The sequence below is a fragment of the Podarcis erhardii genome (assembly GCF_964252035.2).
Source record: "Podarcis erhardii genome assembly, chromosome: 14".
Classification (NCBI taxonomy): Eukaryota; Metazoa; Chordata; class Lepidosauria; order Squamata; family Lacertidae; genus Podarcis; species Podarcis erhardii.
The window spans coordinates 9,031,071-9,055,853 of record NC_138503.1 but is presented as its reverse complement, the minus strand read 5'-3'; the positions used below and the strand labels follow the sequence as shown (position 1 = coordinate 9,055,853).

The 24,783-nt window shown below is 46.7% G+C and overlaps 1 protein-coding gene across 3 annotated transcripts in view; it reads right to left on the bottom strand.

The window, feature by feature from the left end:
- Positions 1 to 24,783, bottom strand: part of CD276 (CD276 molecule) — a 66,667-nt gene that overhangs the window by 24,630 nt on the left and 17,254 nt on the right. For all 3 annotated transcript variants that reach the window (XM_081839282.1, XM_081839281.1, XM_081839283.1), the window contains exon 2: positions 8,583 to 8,707. In XM_081839282.1, the coding sequence (XP_081695408.1) occupies positions 8,583 to 8,631 (49 nt within the window). In that variant the 5' untranslated portion in view covers positions 8,632 to 8,707. The remainder of the gene's footprint in view (positions 1 to 8,582; positions 8,708 to 24,783) is intronic.

Sequence of the window (24,783 nt, the reverse complement as noted above, 5' to 3'; positions counted from 1 at the left end):
GGAGGTCCGTTCTTAACCTGAAACTGTTCTTAACCTGAAGCACCACTTTAGCTAATGGGGCCTCCTGCTGCCGCTGCGCCACTGGAGCACGATTTCTGTTCTCATCCTGAAGCAAAGTTCTTAACCTGAAGCACTATTTCTGTGTTAGCGGAGTCTGTAACCTGAAGCGTATGTAACCCGAGGTACCACTGCACAACAAAAACAGAAACAAAATGCGTACACCTGTAAATTCTCCAATATATTTGAAATCAAATGAACACACGTCTGTCAATCTTTGAAAGTCCGTAGAAGTATAATAGGTCTATAGCTGAAACAAAGCAATAGATGCTATCCTGTGGGCTAAGCGGTAAAACTTTTTAGGCGTTCATACTGCCGAAGTAGTAAGTGAATAACAATGTAGGACAGTGATCCCGAATAATCTGACTGTTTCGCTGGAATCTTCTTCAGCACAACCCATAGATTAGAAAAATGCACAAGGAGCAGTGGTCATAAGGATATGTAACCATATTAGAGAATTTACAAGTGCACACATTTTGTTTTTGTTGTACTAAATTATGTACCATATTTTTCACTCTATAGGACGCACTGGACCATAGGAGGGAGAGAACAGGAAGAAAAAAATTCTCCCCCTCTCTGCTCAGTGCCTCTTCAGTGAAGCGGCAGAAGAAACGAAGACCCTTCCATTTCTCCTCTTGCTTCGCTGAAGGGGCGCTGCACAGAGAGGGAAAACTGTGCAGCACCTCTCCAGCAAAGCGAAGCCTGGAGAGCAAGAGGGATTGGTGTGCACCGACCCCTCCCGCTCTCCAGGCTTCAGGCAGCTATCTGTAAGCCTTCTGAGCGCAGCGAGAACTCCCGCTCCTCTCCGAAGGCTTGCGGATAGCTGCCTGAAACCCCCAAAGCGCAGCGGCAGTTCATGCTGCGCTCCGGGGGCTTCAGGCTTCTCCTTTTTAGCTGTGGGGCTGGGACAGGGGAAGCCCGAGCTTCCCCGGACCCCAGCCCCCAAAACAGGTCGGGGAGTGGCGGTCCCTTCTCCCTCCTGGGGAAAAGCCTGCAAGACCCGCGTGAAGCTTGTGTGCAGCTCTTGGGGGCTTTTCCTGCCTGCCTCCCCCTTGCATTCTCTCCATAGGACGCACAGACTTTCCCCCTTAGTTTTTAAGAGGGAAAAAGTGCATCCTATGGAGCAAAAAATACGGTATATTATGCAATAAGAATTGCAGTGCTATCTAGTATACTGGTCATCATGTTGCTTGTGTTGTTTGTTGTGTTAAGTTTGCAGCACAGGGGTTTGTTGTTCCTTTGGACCACATCAGTGAGGCCAAGAGAGGGGTCTTGTCACCTGGGCAGCCCAGGGCCTGCTTGCATTGATACGGAACTATGTGGTCCTCCAGGCTAACCTTAAATATGACACCACCTACACAGTGCAGATTCCCTCCAGCCCCTCTGTGCACAGGAATAGATCCAGTGGAAAGGAATCAAAGGGGAAATGTGTGGCATTAGCAAGCGGTGTGACCCTCTCGGCTCCAGAACACAGCACTAGGACCAAAAGGAGTCAGGAGCCATGGCAGAACACTGCTGCCCCCTGCTGCCCAACAGGAGGTGTTGCAGCTTTTTCCTGATTAAAAAAGAAATGAATAAGCATGGGGACGACTAGACACTGACAATAGCATTAACTGCAGGTGCAAAGCCCGCAACCACCTTCCATCAATCAAGTATGGGTGACAGCAACAAGGAAATGTTTAAGGTTTCTTTTGCAGCATGGATCTGTCCTCTCTTTTCTGTGCCAGATGAAGGGGGAGCCTGAAAAAAGGACAGTGTCAGACAAAAACTAAGGAAGAGATTTGCTGGGTCAGACGGAAGGCCTGCCATCCCATTTCCCATAGGGGGCAAACAGGTTCCTCTAGGACAGCCTTTCTCAACCTGTGGGTCCCCAGATGTTGTTGGACTACAACTCCTATCACCCCTAGCTAGCAAGGCCAGAGCTCAGGGATGATGGGAGTTGTAGTCCAACAACATCTGGGGACCCACAGGTTGAGAACCACTGCTCTAGGACATGGATCGACAAACTAAGGCCTGGGGGACGAATCCGGCCTAATTGCCTTCTGGATCTGGCCCATGGACGGTCCGGGAATCCCCGTGTGGATCAGTGTGGGTATTCTGATCAATCAAGCTGCACCATTCCCCCCCCCCCACACACACACACAGACACACACTGCGGCGGCACCTCCTCCCTCCCTCCTCTTGGTTTCTCCCCGCCCTGCCTAGAGGAGGAAGGAGGCTGGGCTTTGTTAAGCCACAGTTGGCTGAGTGCCATTTTAAGCAGCCCCTCTCTGGAGCCAGCCCTTTCGCGTCACTCATCGTCCCTCCGCCACCACCAGCCCCTGCCTCTCGCAAGGCACAGGTAAACAGCCACCAGGGCTCATTCGGTGCTGTGGAGATGGGAGGGAAGAGTCATGGGGGGTGGGATTTCTTTTCAAAATATAGTATTTTTCGCTCTATAAGACGCACCAGACCATAAGGCGCACCTAGTTTTTGGAGGAGGAAAAGAAGAAGAAAAAAAATTCTGAATCCCAGAAGCCAGAACGGCAAGAGGGATCGATGCACAGTGAAAGCAGCAATCCCTCTTGCTGTTCTGGCTTCTGTGATAGCCATGTGAAGCCTCTTCAGGGCAGTGGGATGAAGGCTCTCCCTGCCCGGAAGAGGCTGCGCGTGGCTAAGGCAAAAGCCAGGAGAGGCGCTTCACTGAAGGGGAGCTGCGCAGCTCTCCCTCTCTGCGCAGCGCCATTCGCTCCATAAGACGCACTCACATTTCCCTTACTTTTTAGGAGGAAAAAAGTGTGCCTTATGGAGTGAAAAATACGGTAGTCCGGCCCACCACAAATTCTGAGGGACAGTGGACCAGCTCCCTGCGGAAAAGATTTGCTGAGCCCTGCTCTAGGAATCACATCCTGACCTCTATGCACACTCACACAGAGAAACTGGTATTCAGTGGGACTCTGCCTTTAAACACGGAGTCTCTATTCAGCCATCACGGTTAAAAGTCATACACTGACCTAGAATCCTAGAATTGTATGATTGAAACTAGAAAAAGCCAGATCTTGAAGATTGGAGCCTGGCCTGGTTTGGAAAAGGAAAGTTGGAGAGATTCCCCAATGCAGGGATCAATTGACTTTTGGGATATGGATTTGGGTCAGGAGGAGATTGGAGCTTTTGGGGCCTTTGGTTTTGGAGGAATTTCGAAACAAGATTTAGAATGCTTTATGGATCCTAGCTTTAACTATGGAAATCTGGCTGTCCTATGAAGAAGGTATAAAGGCATTGTTGGGATGGAGCTCCCCCGAGATCTGCTTTTTAGCACTAAAGATTATGAACAAGATCGGCAGAAGGGACGTGAAGAAGAGTTAAGAGCCTCGGATATAAGATCTCCAGGTTGATGGACTGTTTGGAGTTGACAGAAGGGATGGCAGAGGCTGAGACCAGGGAGAGGAGACGGTGGAAGAAGTTTGGGAATTTAAAGTTTATATTTGGAAATTTTGTAAAAATTTAATGAGGGAGAGAAAAATTGTGGAATGAAATTTCTATGACCCTAGTGGAAATGTTTTAAGAGTTTAAGTTCAAATAGATATATTAACTTTAAGGAGAAATAAGATTAAAAAAGAAAAAAGATGGTGAAAGAAGAGAATGTAAAATTATAGTGTATTAAGATAGATTATAAGGATAAAATAAAGAGGGAAAGGATTTGCTGAAATATTTAACTGAATTAGAATACAAAAAAGGGAGGTGGGAGGAGGTCAAGGAAACACGCAAATGAAATATATTATGTGAAGGTTTGATGTGTTTTTTGCTTTTGTTTTTCCTTTTTTCTTGATCTTTTTTCCCCTTTTTTTATTTGTATGGTATTCTTTTTTTCTATTGTGATACACTCTTTTGTTTTTTGTTTAAATTGGTGTTTTTCTGTTTTATCTGTAACCTTTAAAACCTTAATAAATAAAATTTTTTTAAAAAAATAGAATCCTAGAATTGTAGACTTGGAAGGGACCCTGAGGGTCATCCAGTCCACCCCCTGCAATGCTGCAACATGCAGCTGTCCCATATGGGGACTGAACCTGCAATCTTGGCGTTATCAGCATCATGCGCTAACTAACAGAGCTATCCTCTGGGAATTCATCTAATCGTGTCATCCGAGTAAGAGCACTCCAGCAGAGGCTAGGAACCTTTTTCAGGACGAGGGACGCATTTCTTCCTGGGCAACCTTTTGGGGGCCACTTGCCAGGAGTGGGCAGGGCCGGAGGCAGAAGTGGGTGGAGCAAAGGATGTATACTTTACCTGTCAACCAGGATTGACTAGACAATGGGCGATGGTTTTAATTTCTATAGCAAAGGTGTCAACGGACCTTAAATTACAACTTACCGTATTTTTCGCCCTATAGGACGCACTTTTTCCCCTCCAAAAATGAAGGGGAAATGTGTGTGCGTCCTATGGGGCGAATGCAGGATTTCACTGAAGCCTGGAGAGCGAGAGGGGTTGGTGCACACCGACCCCTCTCGCTCTCCAGGCTTCAGGAAGCTATCCGCAAGCCTTCGGAGCGCAGCAAGAGTTCCCGCCGGGCTCCGCAGGCTTGCGGATAGGTGCTTGCAGCCTGAAGTCCGGGGAGCGAAGCGGCCTACAGCGCCGCGCTCCCCGGGCTTCGGATAGCAGCAAGCTCCGGGAGCGATGGTGAGGTTGAGCGCAACCTCGTCATCGTTCCCGGACACATTCTGGGGGCTGGGGTCAGGGGAAGCTCGGGCTTCCCCTGCCCCCAGCCCGGCAAGCTCGGGGGGAAATATATATTTTTTCTTTATTTCCCCCCGCCCGCCCCCCAAAAAAGTGCACCCTATGGGCCGGTGCGCCCTATAGGGCGAAAAATACAGTATACAACAAAAAGCAATTTTTAGAATTTATTGGACTCCACTATGTTTGTATAGAACAGGACTGTCTAGAACAGCATTTTATTGGAGATGTAATAAGGATAATGCTTCTTTAAAAGAGGTTTTTACAATGTCCTGCACTTACTAAGTCTTGGGAGGCTATTCTTATTTTGAACTATATACCCTCTATGTGGGATTTGACAACTGGACAACGTAAATGGATTCTCTGTGCCCTTACTACGGCCAAAAGACCGATATTGCTGCATTGGAAAGAGAAATGCACCTTGTGATAATTAATTCCATAGTTTAATCATGCACTGCATGACCCAAAGCAGAGGCATGTTCTCCAGCAAAACTGGTAAGTTCAGAAGCAACTGCCTATGTAAAGGTAAAGGGACCCCTGACCATTAGGTCCAGTCGTGACCAACTCTGGGGTTGCGGCGCTCATCTCGCTTTATTGGCTGAGGGAGCCGGCGTACAGCTTCCGGGCCATGTGGCCAGCATGACTAAACAGCTTCTGGCAAACCAGAGCAGCGCACGGAAACGCCGTTTACCTTCCCGCCAGAGCGGTACCTATTTATCTATTTGCACTTTTGTGCTTTCGAACTGCTAGGTTGGCAGGAGCTGGGACCGAACAACGGGAGCTCACCCCGTCGCGGGGATTCGAACCGCCAACCTTCTGATCAGCAAGCCCTAGGCTCTGTGGTTTAACCCACAGCGCCACCCGCATCCCTTAACTGCCTATGTAAATACATCCAAATACAGAAATATTTCTCTAAGAAACCGTGATTGATTAATCTGAAATTACAGGGAACCCTTTCAGGTTGCCTGGTGATCAGGATTGCAAGGAAGGAAGCACAGGCGTCTGACTAACCATAGTGCTTATTACTAAACAGGCTTGTTATTGTTCTAAGCAATTCCGAGTTTGACGTCCCCCAGTCTCCTTATTATGTAGTGGGAAGAGAGGGAGACTGGAAGTTCCTCCATTCGCACACTAGATGGCACCCTTGCTCTGATCTTATGAATCCAGTCGCTGCAAAAGGAACCTGAACAGTGCATTGTCTATCAAGACGCTGAGCATCATGAAAGAAAATGATGGGGAACAGTTCTCTATCTGAGGACTGAACCTCATTGCAGAGTACGGCTACTCCTGTGTGTGTGAATCCCGGACAGATCCCAAATTTACATAAAAACCCAGTCATACAGCTAACTGAATATCAGAAGCTGCCTTCTGCTGACTCAGACTATTGGTCCACCTGGTTCAGTGCTGCCTGCACGGACTGGCAGCATCTCTCCAGGGTTTCGGGAAGGCCGTCTCCCCCAGCCCTACCTGGAGATCTCCAGGGATCAGACTTGGGGCCTTATGCATGCAAAGCAGATGATCTACCCCTGAGCGTCAGGGCTGGATCACCAGCAGGTCAGAAGAGAGACTCGGAGACTCAAAGTGAAGCCAGATTTTTAATTATTACTACTACTACTATTATTATTAAATAATTATTAAGACAATTATTAATTTATTAATATTAATACAAATAATAATAATAATAATAATAATAATAATAATAATAATAATAATAAATCTTATTTATACCCCACCTTCCCCAGCCAAGACCAGGCTCAGGGCGGCTAACAACCAATAATAAAAACAAGTTGATTAAAATACAACTTAAAAAACAAGATTAAAATACAACATTAAAACATTAAGATGCAGCCTCTTCACAGGACGAGAAAGGAAAAAATAAAGAGGGGGAGGGAATCAGATTGACTCCAAGCCAAAGGCCAGGCGGAACAACTCTGTCTTACAGGCCCTGTGGAAAGAAATCAGATCCTGCAGGGCCCTGGTCTCATGAGACAGAGCGTTCTACCAGGGGCCAGTGTTGGAAAAGCCCTGGCTCTGGTTGAAGCTAATCTAACTTCCTGATGGCCCGGGACCTCTAGGGTGTTGCTATTTATGGACCTTGAGGCTCTCTGTGGGGCATACCGGGAGAGGCGGTCCTGTAGGTACGAGGGTCCTAGACTGTGAAGGGCTTTAAAGGTCAAAACCAGCATACAAGTAGAGAACATGCAGGGGATGTTGCCAAGTCTAGCTCTCGGCCCCTCCTGCTTCCGCCTAAATCTCTGCCTCCAGATGTCTCCCAAGCCAGCATAAACTCCAGAGAGGAGGGCTGCCCTTTTGGCTTTCTGAGCTTTCTGTTCAGCTACATGCAAAACCCTGTGTAATATTCCTTTCCAACCTGGGAAGGGAGGAGATGGGGGATGGGCTGTTGCTAAGTGGTTAGAGCAGGGGTCCCCAAACTAAGGCCCACGGGCCAGATAAGGCCCAAGGGACTCGTTTATCCAGCCTGCGGTGACCCCCGCCACCCACTGCCACCGCCCACTCTTACCGGCGATGCGCTGCGCGGCTGCCCACTTCCGCGTTGGAGGAGCACCGGAAATAGCTTGTGCACATGCGCAAGCATTCTTTGCGCATGCGCAAGCATTATTTCCAGTACACATCTGGGTCAGAGGAGGCCCATGCACATGCGCACAAGCTATTTCCAGTGCTCCTCCAACCCGGAAGTGCGCCGGAAATAGCATATGCACACACGTATGGGCATGCGCTCCCCCGCCCACCGGCCCGCCGCGCAACCGGCGCTGGAGACACCGGCCCAAGGCGCGTTAAGTTTGCTGACCCCTGGGTCAGAGCATCTTCTCTGCGAGCAGAAGGCTGCAAACCAAACTTAGTACCTTTGCCTGGAGTTCCTCAGTCCTGAGTTAATGTATGAAGCTATTTTGCACTGAATCAGGCTCATAAGCCACCGAACCCAGTACAGTGGTACCTTGGTTCTCAAACTTAATCCGTTCCAGAAGTCTGTTCCAAAACCAAAGCGTTCCAAAACCAAGGCGCGCTTTCCCATAGAAAGTAATGCAAAATGGATTAATCTGTTCCAGACTTTTAAAAACAACCCCTAAAACAGCAATTTAACATAAAGACTAATGAGACCATTGATCCATAAAATGAAAGCAATAATCAATGTACTGCACTATAAAATAAATAAGAGAGTATTGTAGATGAAAAAAATCTTACCAGCACTGATTATGGTCATTGTTTGGATGGGGTTTTTTTATCCATTTCCGCAGTCACACAATCAATCAGTCAGTAGCTGAAGTGGGTTCCGCACAGTCACAAAAACAAATTAACCGAAAAAGCCGCAAAAACAAAAACGCAAAATAAATAGCAAAAACAAAAGCACCAAACTTAATCTGTTCCGGATGTCTTTTTGACTTCCAAAATGCTCAAAAACCAAGGCGATTGGTGCAGGCGCCCCGGAAACAATAGCCGACAGCCACATCGGACGTTCGGTTTCCGAAAAACGTTCGAAAACACTTACTTTCAGGTTTTCAGCGTTTGAGAACCAAGGTACCAATGTACTTTTTACTCTGACAGCCATTGTCCAGGGTCTCAGATGAGAGATTCTCTCATCCCTGGCCACCTGTGAACCAGCGGACAAACCTAAGACTAAAGAGAGCAGGGCATGGTCAGGAAACTTCAATTTCCCCTCTCTTCCAGCCTGCAAAATCCTGGAAATATTTTGAAATACGTGTAAAGGTCTGGGTCTCACTCCTGAAAATCAGAGGCCCCCGAATCCAGGACAGAATCTTGCAGAGGCACAAACCACCAGCATCTCTACCCCTTACCAGCCAGTGCTGACAGCAGAAGACCAGCGATCCAGAACTGGAAGCACATCTTTCTTGCAATGTTTGTTCCCTTCGGGACGGAGCGCTGGGATGCAATTTTAGGGAGAGCAAATCTTCACACCTTCCTAGGAGAAAAAAAGGAACAAAAAAAATCAGCCATGAATGCCGACTCCTCAAAAGACGGTTCCATCTCTGGATTAGTTGGCTCCTTTTGATAACCCTCAGGGACTTCTCCTTATTATCCATGGATAATAAGGATTTGCTGAATTAATAATTTAAATTGGAATACAAGAAGGGGAGCTGTGAGGAGGTCTGAGAAATAAGTTAAATGAAAATAAGTAATCGGAATTATATGTGTTTTTAAATGGTTTTTTTTTTCTTTTAAATTTTGTATTTTTGTATTTTTGTTATTTTTTGTTTAATTGTTGTTTTGTGTGTTTTTATTGAAAATGCTAATAAATATTCATTTTTTTAAAAAAAAAGATAACCCTCAGGGACTTCTACAGAAGATGGGGCAAAGCACACCTGAGGAACCTGTCGCTCTGTGATGCAGCTGGACTCCAACTCCCCAGGGTCCAAGCCAGCAGGTCCAATGGTCAGGGAGGAGAGGAGTTGTAGTCCAACAACATATGGACGGTCACAGCTTCACCACTCCTGAAATAATCACACATCCTGCCTCTGCTTATCCCTCTGCAGTCCCAATGACCCTTTCGGATTTTAGATTGGAATCTCTTTGGGGCAGGGAGCTTCTCTCTGTAAAGCAGGGCTGGGAAGCCGGTGGGCCTCCAGATACTGTCAGGATCTAACTCTCATCAGCTACAGCCAGCATGGCCGATGGTCAGGGGTGGTGGAAGACGTGGTCTTGGGAGCATCCCCAGCCCCACTGATGTCGCCAAGTCAGCATCACTATACAAAACAAGGACTCTGAAACAAAACAAAGTCAATCTCTCTGCAAGACCCGTTGGCTGTGTCGGAGATTGCCAAAAGACCAGTAAGGCACACATTATTACTGCTAATGGAATTTCTATCCTGCTTAATGCCGAAGTAGGCTTTTAAATGGTTTACAGAGTATACCAATGATAGAATCATAGAACTGCAGAGTTGGAAGTGTCAGTGTTTGTAAAAAGCAAAAGGGTTCTGACCTCCCTTTGTTGCCTCAGCCTGGTCCTCGGACCCATGTCGGCATAAAAGAGTCCACCAGAAGAGTATCCCTGCAGAGTACTTTCTGCTTTTATTCTTAAAAGTCTTTCTGCAAAAGCGACTGACCAACTGTACACACCTCAACACTGTCAGCTTTCACCAACCAACCAACCAACCCAACCCAACATTTCTCACTCTATATATACAACCCGGTGCAGGTCGATGACTCATGCTGACCCAGCTTTTTTAAGCATTAAAGAAACAGTGGCCATTTCAGCCGTGACAGGAAGGGACCCCAAGGGTCATCTAGTCCAGTGTTTCCCAACCTTGGGCCTCCAGCTGGTTTTGAACTACAATTCCCATCATCCCTGACCACTGGTCTTGCTAGCTAGGGATGATGGGAGTTGTAGTCCAAAAACAGCTGGAGGCCCAAGGTTGGGAAACACTGATCTAGTCCAACCCACTGCAAAGCAGGAATCACAACTGAGTCCCTGATAGATGGCCAACGAACCTTCGGAAAGAGAGGCCATCACCTTCTGATATGGTCTCCTAAGACCCCTAGATCTAAATAAAATACATTTTCCCCTCCCCTGCACTATAACCCTGCCTACTTTTTGAAAACAGACTACTTTCCTTGGTGTGCCTGTTTTCTTCATTCCATTTCAGAATTTGTAAGCATGTGTGCTATTTCCTGAATTTCTGAGATAGATGGAAAGACCATGTTCCCACTTACATCTTGTATTTGCATTATGTTGTTAAGTTATATGGAATTGTTTACAACAGGCATGGCCAAAGCCCGTTATGGGGGCCTAATGAGGCCCCCGTGACAGTATATGTTCTGTAAAATTGTTTTTAAAAAGCTCAGCAACTTTGGGGTTAAATCCTTAAAAAAAAAAGCTCAACAATTTCTGGGTAAAATTGTAAAACTTGGGTCAGCCCTCACACATGTTCACGTCATCAAATCTGGCCCTCTTTGAAAAAAAGTTTGGGCACCCCTGGTTTACAATGCTTGAGAATTCAACTCCAACATTGGCGGGGGGTAACTGTTAACTAACTTGGGCTTTTTAAAGCCCCAAAGTCATTCTCTCCCCCCCCCCCTGTTCTACTAAAACAGTGCTTTAAATACCTGGCCATTACAGTGGTGCCTCGCAAGACGAAATTAATCTGTTCCGCAAGTCTCTTCGTCTTGCGGTTTTTTCATCTTGCGAAGCACGGCTATTAGCGGCTTAGCGGCTATTAATGGCTTAGCGGCTATTAACGGCTTAGTGGCTTTAAGAAAAAGGAAACAAACTCGCAAGAACTCGCAAGATGTTACGTCTTGCGAAGCAAGCCCATAGGGAAATTCGTCTTGCGGAACAACTCAAAAAATGGAAAACTCTTTCGTCTTGCACGTTTTTCATCTTGCGAGGCATTCGTCTTGCGAGGTACCACTGTATTTGGCAGGCCTTGATGGGTCTAATACAGTGGTACCTCGGGTTACAGACGCTTCAGGTTACAGACTCCGCTAACCCAGAAATAGTACCTCGGGTTAAGAACGTTGCTTCAGGATGAGAACAGAAATCGTGTGGCAGCAGCAGGAGGCCCCATTAGCTAAAGTGGTACCTTGGGTTAATAATAATAATAATAATAATAATAATAATAATAATAATAATAATAATAATAAATTATTTATACCCTGCCCTTCCCGGTTCAGAAAACCGGGCTCAGAGTGGCTAACAACAAATTTAAAACACTTAATTGTGATACAACAAAAAACAGCATAAAAGACAGTATAAAAGTGTGAATAACAATAAATTCAAAGTTCTAAAATCAATTTAGGAGGAAATCCATCCATAGTTTCAGGTTAAGAACGGCCCTCCAGAACGAATTAAGTTCTGAACCCGAGGTACCACTGTAAATACTTTGTCACTGCAAATACTTTTTGAAAACAGTTGCAGGCATCCTATTCCTGTGGGCTCTGGAAACAGAAAAGTATGGAAGGAGCTACCAGCTCAGGAAGTAGCTGCAGCTGGGCTGCTCTTCCTCCCATTTGCTATGGAGGTTTTTTCAAGGGGGGGGGGCGAAGAGGATATTGTGGCTGCGGAGGAAGCATCGAAACAGTGAGGAGATTCATTTGTCTCACAATAAGTTGTGTGCCAGGCTTCCGCTTGCTGAAACTCAGCTGGGAATGTTCCCCCAGTTCTGTGCAATTTGTAAAGGATGCTCAGTGTGCCTGACCGAAGGGACTGTTTTAATGTGCATTTTATTATCTGTTTATCTGTTGCATTTATAGCCCACCTTTCTTCCTCCAAGGTGCTCAAGGTGTCTTACCTGGTCCCCCCCCCTTCGTCATGTAATCCCTACGACAAACCTGTGAGGTAGGTTAGGCTGAGAGGCAATGACTAGCCCAAGGACACCCAGTCAGCTTCATACGTGAGTGGGGGTATGAACCCTGGTCTCCCAGGTCCTAGTCTGATGCTTTAATAACCATTATATCACACTAGAAAGCAATGACAAACCTAGACAGCATCTTAAAAAGCAGAGACATCACCTTGCCGACAAAGGTCCGTATAGTTAAAGCTATGGTTTTCCCATTAGTGATGTATGGAAGTGAGAGCTGGACCATAAAGAAGGCTGATTGCCGAAGAATTGATGCTTTTGAATTATGGTGCTGGAGGTGTAGCAGGAACCCCCCACCCCAATCATTCAGTTTGTACAAACTTCACACACACTCACACTCATACACTACATACGCTATGCTTCTGTTATAAATTCATAGAAAATCAACCATACATCGGTTTTGCACTGTTCCACTTTTATTTTTCTCCATGAAGGAAGGACTACAAAATGGGGAAGGTTTGATACAGGGCAGCCATAATCCCTTCACCATCCCAGCACATCCTCAGGAGCCCTGCCCAGTTGCTATGCCAACCCTGATGGTCCTAGACAGAAGACAATCAAGATCACAAAGAACTTGCATATGGGAGTGGATTCAGCATGGACTGAAACAAAGGACACTGATCAGATCTTCCCTCTGGGGCAGGAAACAGCCAACTCCCCTTTGTCTCCTGGAAGTGACTCATGGGGAGGGGGAGAGAAGGGAACCAGCCAGGTGACAGGACACTCAGGTTACCACTGCAACTCCTCCCTCAACCCCTCCTTTCTGTAATGTATGCATGATGTTTCTGGGGGTGGGCTTGACCTAGAGGAGGGGAATTTCAAAAGTTTTTATAAGGTCTTGCACACCATTTTTCTGTGTCTTTCCTCTCGCCTGCAAGTGAGGGGAGCACCCTGTTGCAACAGTCAATAAAGGCCAAGCCTGCAGGCTGCTGATTTGCTCCAATTTACTCTGGTTGGTGTCTTTACTTTTTGTCCAAGGGAGCCCTCAGATTTTTCCGGTAACAAGGAGACTCTTGAGAGTCCCATGGACTGCAAGAAGATCAAACCAATCCACTCTGAAGGAAATCATCCCTGAGTGCTCACTGGAAGGACAGATCCTGAAGCTGAGACTCCAATACTTTGGCCACCTCATCAGAAGAGAAGGCTCCCTGGAAAAGACCCTGATGTTGGGAAAGATGGAAGGAACAAGGAGAAGGGCACGACAGAGGACGAGATGGTTGGACAGTGTTCTCGAAGCTACCAGCATGAGTTTGACTAAACTGCGGGAGGCAGTGGAAGACAGAAGTGCCTGGCATGCTCTGGTCCATGGGGTCACGAAGAGTCGGACACGACTAAACAACAACAATATCACACTAGTTCTATGGATGTTTACGGTGCAATGCTTTTTTGTATTGACTGAAACCAGAACAACATTTTTGGCAATGCGTTCATCTTAATTGCTGCAATTCTTCCTAATAATTATAAATTCATTCTACCCCCTATCTCTAGATTCCTTTTTATTTCGTTCCAAATCTTTTCATAATTGTCTTTGAAAATATTAATATCTTCGGTTGTAAGCCAAATTCCTAGATATTTAACTTTCTTATGAATCTCTATTTCTATGGTCTGATATAGTTCTGTTTTGTCTGGTTCTGGTAAATTTTTAACTAACAGCTTGGTCTTATTTTTATTTAATTTAAAGCTTGCAATTTGCCCAAACGTTGTAATGCTTTTTTGTAAAACACTAATCAAATTTGTGGGTGGCACCAAACTGGGAGAGGATTCAAGACCACCTTAACAGAATGGAGAACTGAGGCCCAAACTAACAAAATGAATTTCAGTCGGGACAAAGGTTATATACTTACAAAGGAAAAATCAGATGCACAAATATAGGACGAGGAAATCCTGGCTTGACAGTAAGGTAAAGGTAAAAGGACCCCTGACCATTAGGTCCAGTCGTGGCTGACTCTGGGGTTGCAGCGCTCATCTTGCTTTATTGGCTGAGGGAGCCGGCGTACAGCTTCCTGGTCATGTGGCCAGCATGACTAAGCCGCTTCTGGCGAACCAAAGCAGCGCACGGAAACACCGTATACCTTCCCGCTGCAGTGGTACCTATTTATCTACTTGCACTTTGACGTGCTTTCGAACTGCTAGGTTGGCAGGAGCAGGGACCGAGCAACGGGAGCTCACCCTGTTGCGGGGATTCAAACCACCGACCTTCTGATCGGCAAGTCCTAGGCTCTGTGGTTTAACCCACAGCGCCACCCGTGTCCCTTGGCTTGACAGTAGTGCATGTGAAAAGGTTCTAGGGGTCTAATCAACAGAAGTCTAGTATCCAGATCAAGGGAATTACATAGTACCTATCTATCCCATCTTGGTCAGAACACACCTGGAGTCCTGTGTCCAGTTCTGGGTGCCACAAATCCAAGAAGGTTATTGACAAGCCGGAACATTTACATTTGGAGCATGGCCAGGATTATCAAGGGTCTGGAAACCAAGCCATATGAGAAATTGGTTGAGGAATTTGGGTATGTTTACCCTGGAAAAAAGAAGACTAAGAGGAGATCTGATAGCCAAATATCTAAAAGGCTGCCATGTGGAAAAACGGGCTTGTTTTCTCCTGCTCTGGAGGCTAGGACCTGAATCTATGGACTCAAATTACAAAAAGGAGATTCTGACTAAACACCAGGAAGAACTTTCTGACAGTAAGAGCTGTTTGACAGTGGAACGGTCTCCCTTGGGAGGTTGAAAGACTCTCCTTCCTTGGGGTTTATAAACTGAGATTGTATGGCCATCTGTCAGGGACTCTTTATTTGGGATTCCTCTTGGGGTCATTCCAACTCTACAATTCTGTGATTCTGTGACTAAACCACAGACCAGTTCGTGGGCCAGCAGCCGCACAAATGCTACCATCATACAGGATGAAAGTTTCTTTTTTTCTGTAATGTCTCAGGGCACTCCCATGGTGGTTCACAGAACAAAATCAAAATATAAAACCACAAAATATATAATCAATATAAAAACAACAACCCCTCCCAAAAAAGCCCCACATTTTAAAAGGGCATAGGATGTCAATCAACTTTAGCTGCTTTAGCCTTGAGCCAAACAGAATAAAAATCAGAAACAGAATACATACAGTAACAGAAACCTTAAAACATTTTTTTTTCTTTTTTAGATGTATTTCCAATACAGAAAATCCCAAGTTTATTCTCTGGGTTGATCCAGATGGCAAATCAAGGGTATGGCTTCAGTGGCGTAGCGTGGGTTGTCAGCACCCGGGGCAAGGCAAGTAATTTGCGCCCCCAACCCGTGGATTTGCGCCCCCTAACCCGTGGATTTGCCCTAACCCCAGATGTTGCGCCCGGTGCGGCCGGCCCCCCCTGCACCCCCCACGCTACGCCACTGTATGGCTTTCATTAAACATCTATGCCAGAAATTGTGGAAGCTGTTGTCTCAATTAGCATACTTGTTGTCATTCAACCAATAAATCATTAATTTACTTGCTAATACAAACCAGTAATCAGGGCTATGCAAACAGGCACATTAACAGGACATAAAAAAGAAGAAGTAATGCATCAGACCCAGAGGTATGCAATTTTAAATTACAATGTATATTCTGGTATCTTCCCCTAAATAAATGTAGATGGTATTATGTTAAAACCTAAGAAAGGTGGTCAATGTTGCTTTCAGACCAAGAGCCCATATTGCTAACTTTCACACAGTCAACTGGAAACAGAATTAACACAGCAGATCCTCATAACACTTAATATAGCTACAATCTCCATGACTGTTCGCCTTCATGCCAAGATCCGCCATGATGTTGACTTTGAGGCAAATTCCATTCAAAGGTCTCCTACAGCATTAATTATAAGCTTCCTCCTTGAGATTATTCTGCCATGAAAGGTCCTCTGCACTATTAATTAGAAACTTCCTCCATGAGTTTATTCTGTCACCACTAACTGTGTCCTCTTCAGAGGAGCAATGGTATTACCAATTAATTGCCTCTTAACTGGGCAGTTCTTATTCCCCTTGGAAGGGGGACTTTAATTACTGATTTCCTCTGATTTGTATCTAAACATTTCTCCATGGCTGTTTTGAATAAACAGGAAAGCGGGACATATGCAAATGAAACAGGCCATTAAAGCCTCCACCCCAGAGAACAGGAAGTGACTTATTAAGAGACTTATTATTCACATAAGAAATGTGAAATATAAACGTGCTAAATAACCAAAGAGTGACCAAACAGATTCAATTCTCAAAGTGGTTTAACAATCAGTCTCTCTTTACAAGCAACTCTGGAATTATAGCTCTGTGAGGAGGGTCTCCTAACCACTCTCAGCACCCTTAACAAACTACAGCTCCCAGGATTCTTTGGGGAAAGCCATGGTTCTGTAATGTATGTTTCCGAGCACAATTCAAAGTGTTGGTGCTGATGCTTAAAGCCCTAGACAGCCTCAGCCCTGTAGAAGAAGAAGAAGAAGAAGAAGAAGAAGAAGAAGAAGAAGAAGAAGAAGAAGTTGTTGTTGTTGTTTCCTCAGCCACTCTGGGCGGCTTCTAACAAAGTATTAAAATACAGTAGTCTGTTAAACATTAAAAGCTTCCCTAAAGAGGACTGCCTTCAGATGTCTTCTAAAAGTCTGGTAGTTGTTCTTCTCTTTGACATCTGGTGGGAGGGTGTTCCAAAGGGCGGGCGCCACTACCAAGAAGGCCCTCTGCCTGGTTCCCTGTAACTTGGCTTCTAACAGTGAAGGAACCGCCAGAAGGCCCTCAGCGCTGGACCTCAGTGTCAGGGCAGAACGATGGGGGTAGAGACGCAACCTTTAGGGGTAGAGATACAACCTTTAGAAGACATCTGAAAGCAGCCCTGTGCAGTGGTACCTTGGTTCTCAAACTCAATCCATTCTGGAAGTCCTTTCGACTTCCAAAACGTTCAAAAATCAAGGCACGGCTTCTGATTGGCTGATTGGCCCCGGGAAAAATGCTAACAGCCGAAATGGATGTTTGGCTTCTGAAAAACGTTTGCAAACCGGAACACTTATGTCAGGGAACTGCCATCGGAGCCAAGGGTGGTGGTAAGGCTCCCCAATGACGCTGGAGAGGGAACCAGCAAGGAGAGAGGGAGAGCTTCCGCTGGGGAAGGAAATAGACGTGACGCCAGGGAGAAAGGAGAGGCTGAGGGAGCTTTGGAGGGAAGGCTCCGGGACTGTTCCAGCGAGACCAGCGGGGAGAGCACAGGACCTCCCCTTGGGACGCCCACTCTGCGCAGAAAGCTTCCGCGCAGGGAGGCTAGGCGGAGACTTGGTGTCAAAGAACTTTTATGTTGGAGGAAATTCAGGAAACGCCCACTGACGGATTCTGCCAGTGATTGAGAAAGTCACGGAGTACTGACTGTCCAGCCAGGGGAAAGTTTTAACCAAACTACTCAGCTGGGAGCAGTTTGCGACTTACGCACAAGCAACCCCAAACCCCATTACAACTTACTTCCAGGTTTGTGGCGTTTGGGAGACGATTCGGGAACCAAGGTTCCACTGTATAGGGAAGCTTTTAATGTTTTGATGTTTTGTTTTGTTCCTTTATGTTTTGTGGGGAGCCGCCCAGAGTGGCTGGGGTAGCCCAGTCAGATGAGCAGGGTATATATAAAAAGAATGGTGGTTGAGGAGTTTAGTTAGTTTGGGGGCAGCTTGTATGAAAAACCCTCAGCGGGTAGGTCAAAAACTTGGTCTAGGTGTCCCCTTACTGTTTCAAACATGCCTGGGAAGATCCCTTAGACCAGGGGTCAGCAAACTTTTTCAGCAGGGGGCCGGTCCACTGTCCCTCAGACCTTGTGTGGGGCTGGACTATATTTTTTGGGGGTGAATGAATGAATTCCTATGCCCCACAAATAACCCAGAGATGCATTTTAAATAAAAGCACACATTCTACTCATGTAAAAACACACTGATTCCCAGACCGTCCGTGGGCCGGATTTAGAAGGCAATGGGGCCGGGCCAGCCCCCGGGCCTTAGTTTGCCTACACATGCCTTAGACCAGGGGTCAGCAAACTTTTACAGCGGGGGGCCGGTCCACTGTCCCTCAGACCTTGTGTGGGGCTGGACTATTTTTTGGGGGGGTGAATGAATGAATTCCTATGCCCCACAAATAACCCAGAGATGCATTTTAAATAAAAGCACACATTCTACTCATGTAAAAACACACTGATTCCCAGACCGTCCGTGGGCCGGATTTAGAAGGCAATGGGGCCGGGCCAGCCCCCGGGCCTTAGTTTGCCTACACATGCCTTAGACCAGGGGTCAGCAAACTTTTACAGCGGGGGGCCGGTCCACTGTCCCTCAGACCTTGTGTGGGGCTGGACTATATTTTTGGGGGGTGAATGAATGAATTCCTATGCCCCACAAATAACCCAGAGATGCATTTTAAATAAAAGCACACATTCTACTTATGTAAAAACATGCCGATTCATGAACTGTCTGCGGGCCAGATTGAGAAGGCGATTAGGCTGGATCCAGCCCCCGGGCCTTAGTTTGCCTAGCCACGCCTTAGACATTCTACAAAACACAGACAACTATCAAAGACTTGCCTAATTCTAGCCACTGCCCTTTCCCCACAGATTCCTGGCACTCTAATTATCATTCTCATTGTGGCGTGTGTATTTATTTTTATATAAACCCTGGAACTATCTATTTATAAAAGCTTGTCTGTGTTTGTATTTTAAGCCATATGATGATGCAGCTTCTTCCTCCAAGAGTTCTCCTGGTTTGGCCTTTCCTCGCCAACACACCACTGTAATTGTCAAGTCTGAAATGCTTGAGGGTTACTGGATGAAGTCATCGCCATGCCCCCAACACACTAGACATGTAACTCTACCGACAACACAACCAGAAGGCTAAAGAAAGGGCAGCAAGCTCTCCTAAAAAGGTAAAGGTAAAGGGATGCCTGACCATTAGGTCCAGTCGCAGATGACTCTGGGGTTGCGGTGCTCATCTCGCTTTATTGGTCGAGGGAGCCAGCGTACAGCTTCCGGGTCATGTGGCCAGCATGACTAAGCCGCTTCTGGTGAACCAGAGTAGCGCACAGAAACGCCGTTTATCTACTTGCACTTTGACGTGCTTTCGAATTGCTAGGTTGGCAGGAGCAGGGACCAAGCAACTGGAGCTCACCCCATTGCGGGGATTCGAACCACTGACCTTCTGATCGGCAAGTCCTAGACTCTGTGGTTTAACCCACAGCGCAACCCGTGTCCCAAGCTCTCCTAGAACTGGTCATAAAGCAGAGGGGTGTGAGGAATTAAATTCAGCTATATAAAATTATAAAACAGCATATTACCTAACTCCAAGAACTGGTCTTCAGTTTTTTGGTTTTTTTAAAGGAGGAAGAAGTTATTGCTGGAGGCTTCTACTGCAAGCCACAAGGAGAGATCGAATTTGTGCGTGTGTGCTTCAGATCCTCCAGGGAAACAAATAGGGATGCAACCTATTGGAAAAGTAATGTATCGATTTTGCCTTGAAAATGTGAGAAAATGACAAGGCACAGAAGCAGCTGAAGGAGAAAGCAATTGCTGGATTCTTCAGGGGCATTAGCCCAAGGACTCGAATGATACCTACGCTGGTTGTGAGTTTGTTACTTGTTTAGTTGTTTAGTCATATCCGACTCTTCGTGACCCCATGGACCAGAGCACTCCAGGCACTCCTGTCTTCCACTGCCTCCTGCAGTTTGGTCAAACTCATGCTTGTATCTTCGAGAACACTGTCCAACCATCTCATCCTCTGTCTTCCCCTTCTCCTTGTGCCCTCAATCTTTCCCAACATCAGGGTCTTTTCCAGGGAGTCTTCTCTTCTCATGAGGTGGCCAAAGTACTGGAGCCTCAGCTTCACGATCTGTCCTTCCAGTGAGCACTCAGGGCCGATTTCCGTAAGAATGGATAGGTTTGATCTTCTTGCAGTCCATGGGACTCTCAAGAGTCTCCTCCAGCACCATAATTCAAAAGCATCAATTCTTGTGAGTTTGTTACTGGGCTTTGCTAAATTGAGGTAAAGGTAAAGGTACCCCTGCCCGTGCGGGCCAGTCTTGACAGACTCTAGGGTTGTGCGCTCATCTCACTTAAGAGGCCGGGAGCCAGCGCTGTCCGCAGACACTTCCGGGTCACGTGGCCAGCGTGACGAAGCTGCATCTGGCGAGCCAGCGCAGCACACGGAAACGCCGTTTACCTTCCCGTTGGTAAGCAGTCCCTATTTATCTACTTGCACCTGGGGGTGCTCTCAAACTGCTAGGTGGGCAGGAGCTGGGACCGAACGACGGGAGCTCACCCCGCCGCGGGGATTCGAACCGCCGGCCATGCGATCGGCAAGTCCTAGGCGCTGAGGTTTTACCCACAGCGCCACCCGCGTCCCTTGTTAAATTGAATAGGGCCCTAAATTGAGATTGGCTGGACTCCAGTTCCCATCTGTCCCAGGCAGCATGGCCAATGGTCTGAGATGATGGGAGCAGTAGCTCAACAACATCTGGAGAGCCACAAGTTCCCCACCTCTAAAGAACAAGTGATCTCTTTGAAGCTATCCTCCCAAGTGCCCCTTCTCAAAAAGAGAGAAAACTCCCTACCAAGCCAGCTATATTTTTGTCATTGCCCACCCAGCTGTGTTCCACTCAGCTGAGGAAGTGCCTTCAAACTTCCTTCACTCCTTCCCTTCATGCAGGTGGTGGAAGTTCTGTTTCTTTCGGCAGAAAGGAAGATGGACGCGAGAAAGAAACAAGGCAGGAAGCCGCAGCAGCACTACTGAAATCAAAGGGAAGTAAGTCCACTGTGCTGCAACAATCCTGTTGTTGACACAGATCTTCTTGGGAGTAGCAGAAGATGGGCAGAATCCAGAATGCGGCAGCTAGACTGGTGACTGGGAGTGGCCGCATAACACCGGTCTTGAAAGACCTACATTGGCTCCCAGTACATTTCTGAGCACGGTTCAAGGTGTTGGTGCTGACCTTAAAGCCCTAAAGGGCCTCGGTCCAGTATACCTGAAGGAGCGTCTCCACCCCCATCATTCTACCCGGACACTGAGGTCAGTGCCAAGGGCCTTCTGGCGGTTCCCTCACTCCGAGAAGCAAATCTACAGGGAACCAGGCAGAGGGCCTTGTCGGTAGTGGCACCCTCCCTGTGGAACGCCCTCCCACCAGATGTCAAAGAGAACAACAACTACCAGACTTTTAGAAGACATCTGAAGGCAGCCCTGTTTAGGGAAGCTTTTAATGTTTGATGTATTACTGTATTTTAATATTTTGTTGGAAGCCGCCCAGAGTGACTGGGGAAGCTTAGCCGTTCCGCGAGTCTCTTCGTCTAGCAGTTTTTTCGTCTTGCGAAGCAAGCCCATTGACGGCTTAGCGGATTAGCGCTATTAGCGGCTTAGCGGCTTTTAGCGGCTTATCGACTTAGCGGATCAGCTGATAAGCAGCTTAGCGGCTTAGAAAAAGGGGGGGAGGAAAAAAACCCCGCAGGAACTCGCAAGACATTTTCGTCTTGCGAAGCAAGCCCATAGGGAAATTCGTTTTGCGAAGCGCCTCCAAAACGGAAAACCCTTTCGTCTAGCGGGTTTTCCGTCTTGCGGGGCACCACTGTTTTAATATTATTATTATTATTATTATTATTATTATTATTATTAGTTAGGGGTAGGGGTAGGGATCAATGCCTCACATCTCCAGCCACAGATGGGGAAAACTCTATAGAGCCTGAAACTCTATGCAGCCACTGTAACATGGGGGCTGTGTTGCCTTCTAAGTAAACTTCCAGGGTTCAATGGCAGGCATGGCAAAAGGCAAAAGTGCATGGAGCAACAGATTAAACCTCTGTACAATTCTACACACACCTCTGTCCTTCATCCAGACAAGCAAAGAGGCATCTGTCATGGATGCTTTACCTGAGATTCCTGCATTGAATAGATGACCTTAGGGGGTCCCTCTCAACTCTATAGTTCTCTTATTCTATTATCAGCAGGGCGAATAAAAATCAATGATTTTTTTTTTATTTTAAAAAATCAGATTTTTTTTATTTAAATCGGATTTTTAAAATACTTTTGGAGGAAAACATCTTTTTAAACATAGTTTTCTATTTACCGTATTTTTCGCCCTATAGGACGCACCGTCCCATAAGGCGCACCTAGTTTTTTGGGGGGGAAATAAAGGGGAAAAAATTATTTTACCCCCCAGGTGTGGGGCTGGGGCAGGGGAGGCCCGAGCTTCCCCCGCCCCAGCCCCCAAACAGGCAGCTCTCTGCAAGCCGTGGGAGCCCAGCACTGGCTCCCGCTGCTTGCGGAGAGGTCCGCGAAGCCTGGACGCGCTGAGCTCAGCGCGCGCAGGCTTCGGCATGCAGGCCACTCTCCGCAAGCAGCGGGAGCACGAAGGTCCGCGAAGCCTGCAGAGCGAGAGGGGTTGGTGCGCACCGACCCCTTTCGCTCTCCAGGCTTCAGCGAAAGCCTGCATTCGCCCCATAGGACGCACACACATTTCCCCTTCATTTTTGGAGGGGAAAAAGTGTGTCCTATAGGGCGAAAAATACGGTAAGTTACGTTATAGTCCAAAGGCTATTCATCAGGAAATAAGTTTTTCATGTGTGCTGAAACTCAGTCTAAGTTGGTTTTTAAGGAAAATGTTATTCAGGAAATGATTATTTTTTCCTTCCAATAAAGTACAGCAGAAAAGTTGTCCAAATATAAACAGTTAACTTATTAAACCTCACAATAGTTTCATAATTATCTATGTATTTCCAATAGTATAACCAAATCAGTAATTTTTGATATAACTGTAAAAAACTACTCTGAAAATTTATTCTTGCAAAAATGAAACCTTCATCTGGTTGTAAATATTAAGATTGTACCAACTTTGTCTTTCTGTAAAAAAAAAAAAAAAAAAATTAAATCAAGTCTTACTGACTAGTGATTTAAATCGTGATTTAAATCAAATCCACCCTTGTAATGGTTCTAGGGGTTGCTCGTGCGTAAACCGGCACCACACCTGGCTGGGTTGCCTGAGTGAACCCTTTCTGTCCGGACAGCCACTCACCCGTGGCTGTCTCAATCGCTGGCAGAATCCGTCAGTGGGCGTTTCTTGAACTTCTTCCAGCAAAGAAGCTCTTTGACGCCTAGTCTCCGCCTACTCTCTCTGCGCGAAAGCCTTCTGCGCAAGGAGGGTGTAGGCAGCAGAGGACCCGTGCTCTCCCCGCTGGTCCCCAGCAAGGAGTCATGGGACCGCCTCGCCGCTTCCCCCATCTGCCCCCCTTCTCCACTGGTGCTACGCTGATTCTCTTCCCCAGAAGATGGGCTGCCTCTCCCCATCCCGGGACACTCTCTGGGACCCCTCCGGAGCCCGCTCTCTCCCTCCGGCCCTGATGGCAGTTCCCTGACAACCCTGATTATCAGAGTTCATGGATACATTCCAGCCAGGCCACACACACAGAAAGAGAACCTCTTGGGGTACAAATATTCTCAGGGTGAAATGTGTATCCTAGGAAGAAGGGGTGTGGCTCTAATCAGAGGTCCAGATAGAGAAGATTTGGGGGGGGGGGTGAATTTGGCCTAATGTTCTTAAGCCCTGGTGTGGAGTAGATGGGCCAGAGGTCTGACTTCGTATAAGGCATTTTATGAAAGCGGGAGGGAAGACTGTTTCTAGAGCATCCACAATTTAATGTTGACTTGCCCTGAGCATCAGTCATCCTGGAACACCACGACTCTGGCTGAAAGCCCAGGGCCACAATTAAAACTTCCCAGCACTCTTGCAACCATCTACATCTTCCAGGCAACACTACACTCTCGAGGCCTGATTCTCCATAATACTAAAGCAATATGATGCTTCTATCAGTAATTGAATGGGGGGGGGGGTGTTCATCACTGTAACCAAGTGAAGAGCTGGTTGGTCTCCTCTGTAGGCTGGACTGGGGGGGGGGGTCACAAACTGGCTTTTGTGGTTCCCAACAGTACAGCCTCTTGCATTAGCCAGCACTTACATCCATTGGGCAGCATCTGAAACATCTCCCAAAGTGGTACCCAGTTCTTCAGATCTGTCGTCTGCAGCATTGTCAACACCACACTCATCAATACACTTGCTAGCCCAGGGTTCCCCCTTCAAATCCCATCATCCTCGACCAGTGATCTTGTTGGCTGGGTCTGATGGAAGTCTAACAATACTTGGGAGGTACCAGACTGGGGAAGACTGAGCTGTTTCAGATATGGGAAGCATATTCATTCCTCTTCGACAGCGTTTCACGTCCATCTTTGGATAGATGTCTCTTCAAATTCTCTCCGGCATTCTCTGTTTGCTTGATGCAAAAAAGTGGCGCCCACCCTGTGGAACCCCCTCCCATCAGATGTCAAGGAAATAAACAACTATCTGACTCTTAGAAGACATCTGAAGGCAGCCCTGCTTAGGGAAGATTTTAATGTCTGGTGTTTTATTGTGCTTTTAATTCTGTTGGTAGCCACCCAGAGTGGCTGGGGAAACCCAACCAGATGGGCAGGGTATGTATAAATAAATAAATAAATAAATAAATAAATAATAATAATAATAGTAGTAGTAGTAGTAGTAATAGTAGTAGTTCCTCCACCCATTGCACAGGTGGTCACACCCTTGGCCTTTTAAAATTGTAGGGTCTCCAAACTAGCATTTAATCCTAATGTGCTTAATTTGTTATCCTATATATGTCATGCCCTGTATTGGTTAGCAACAT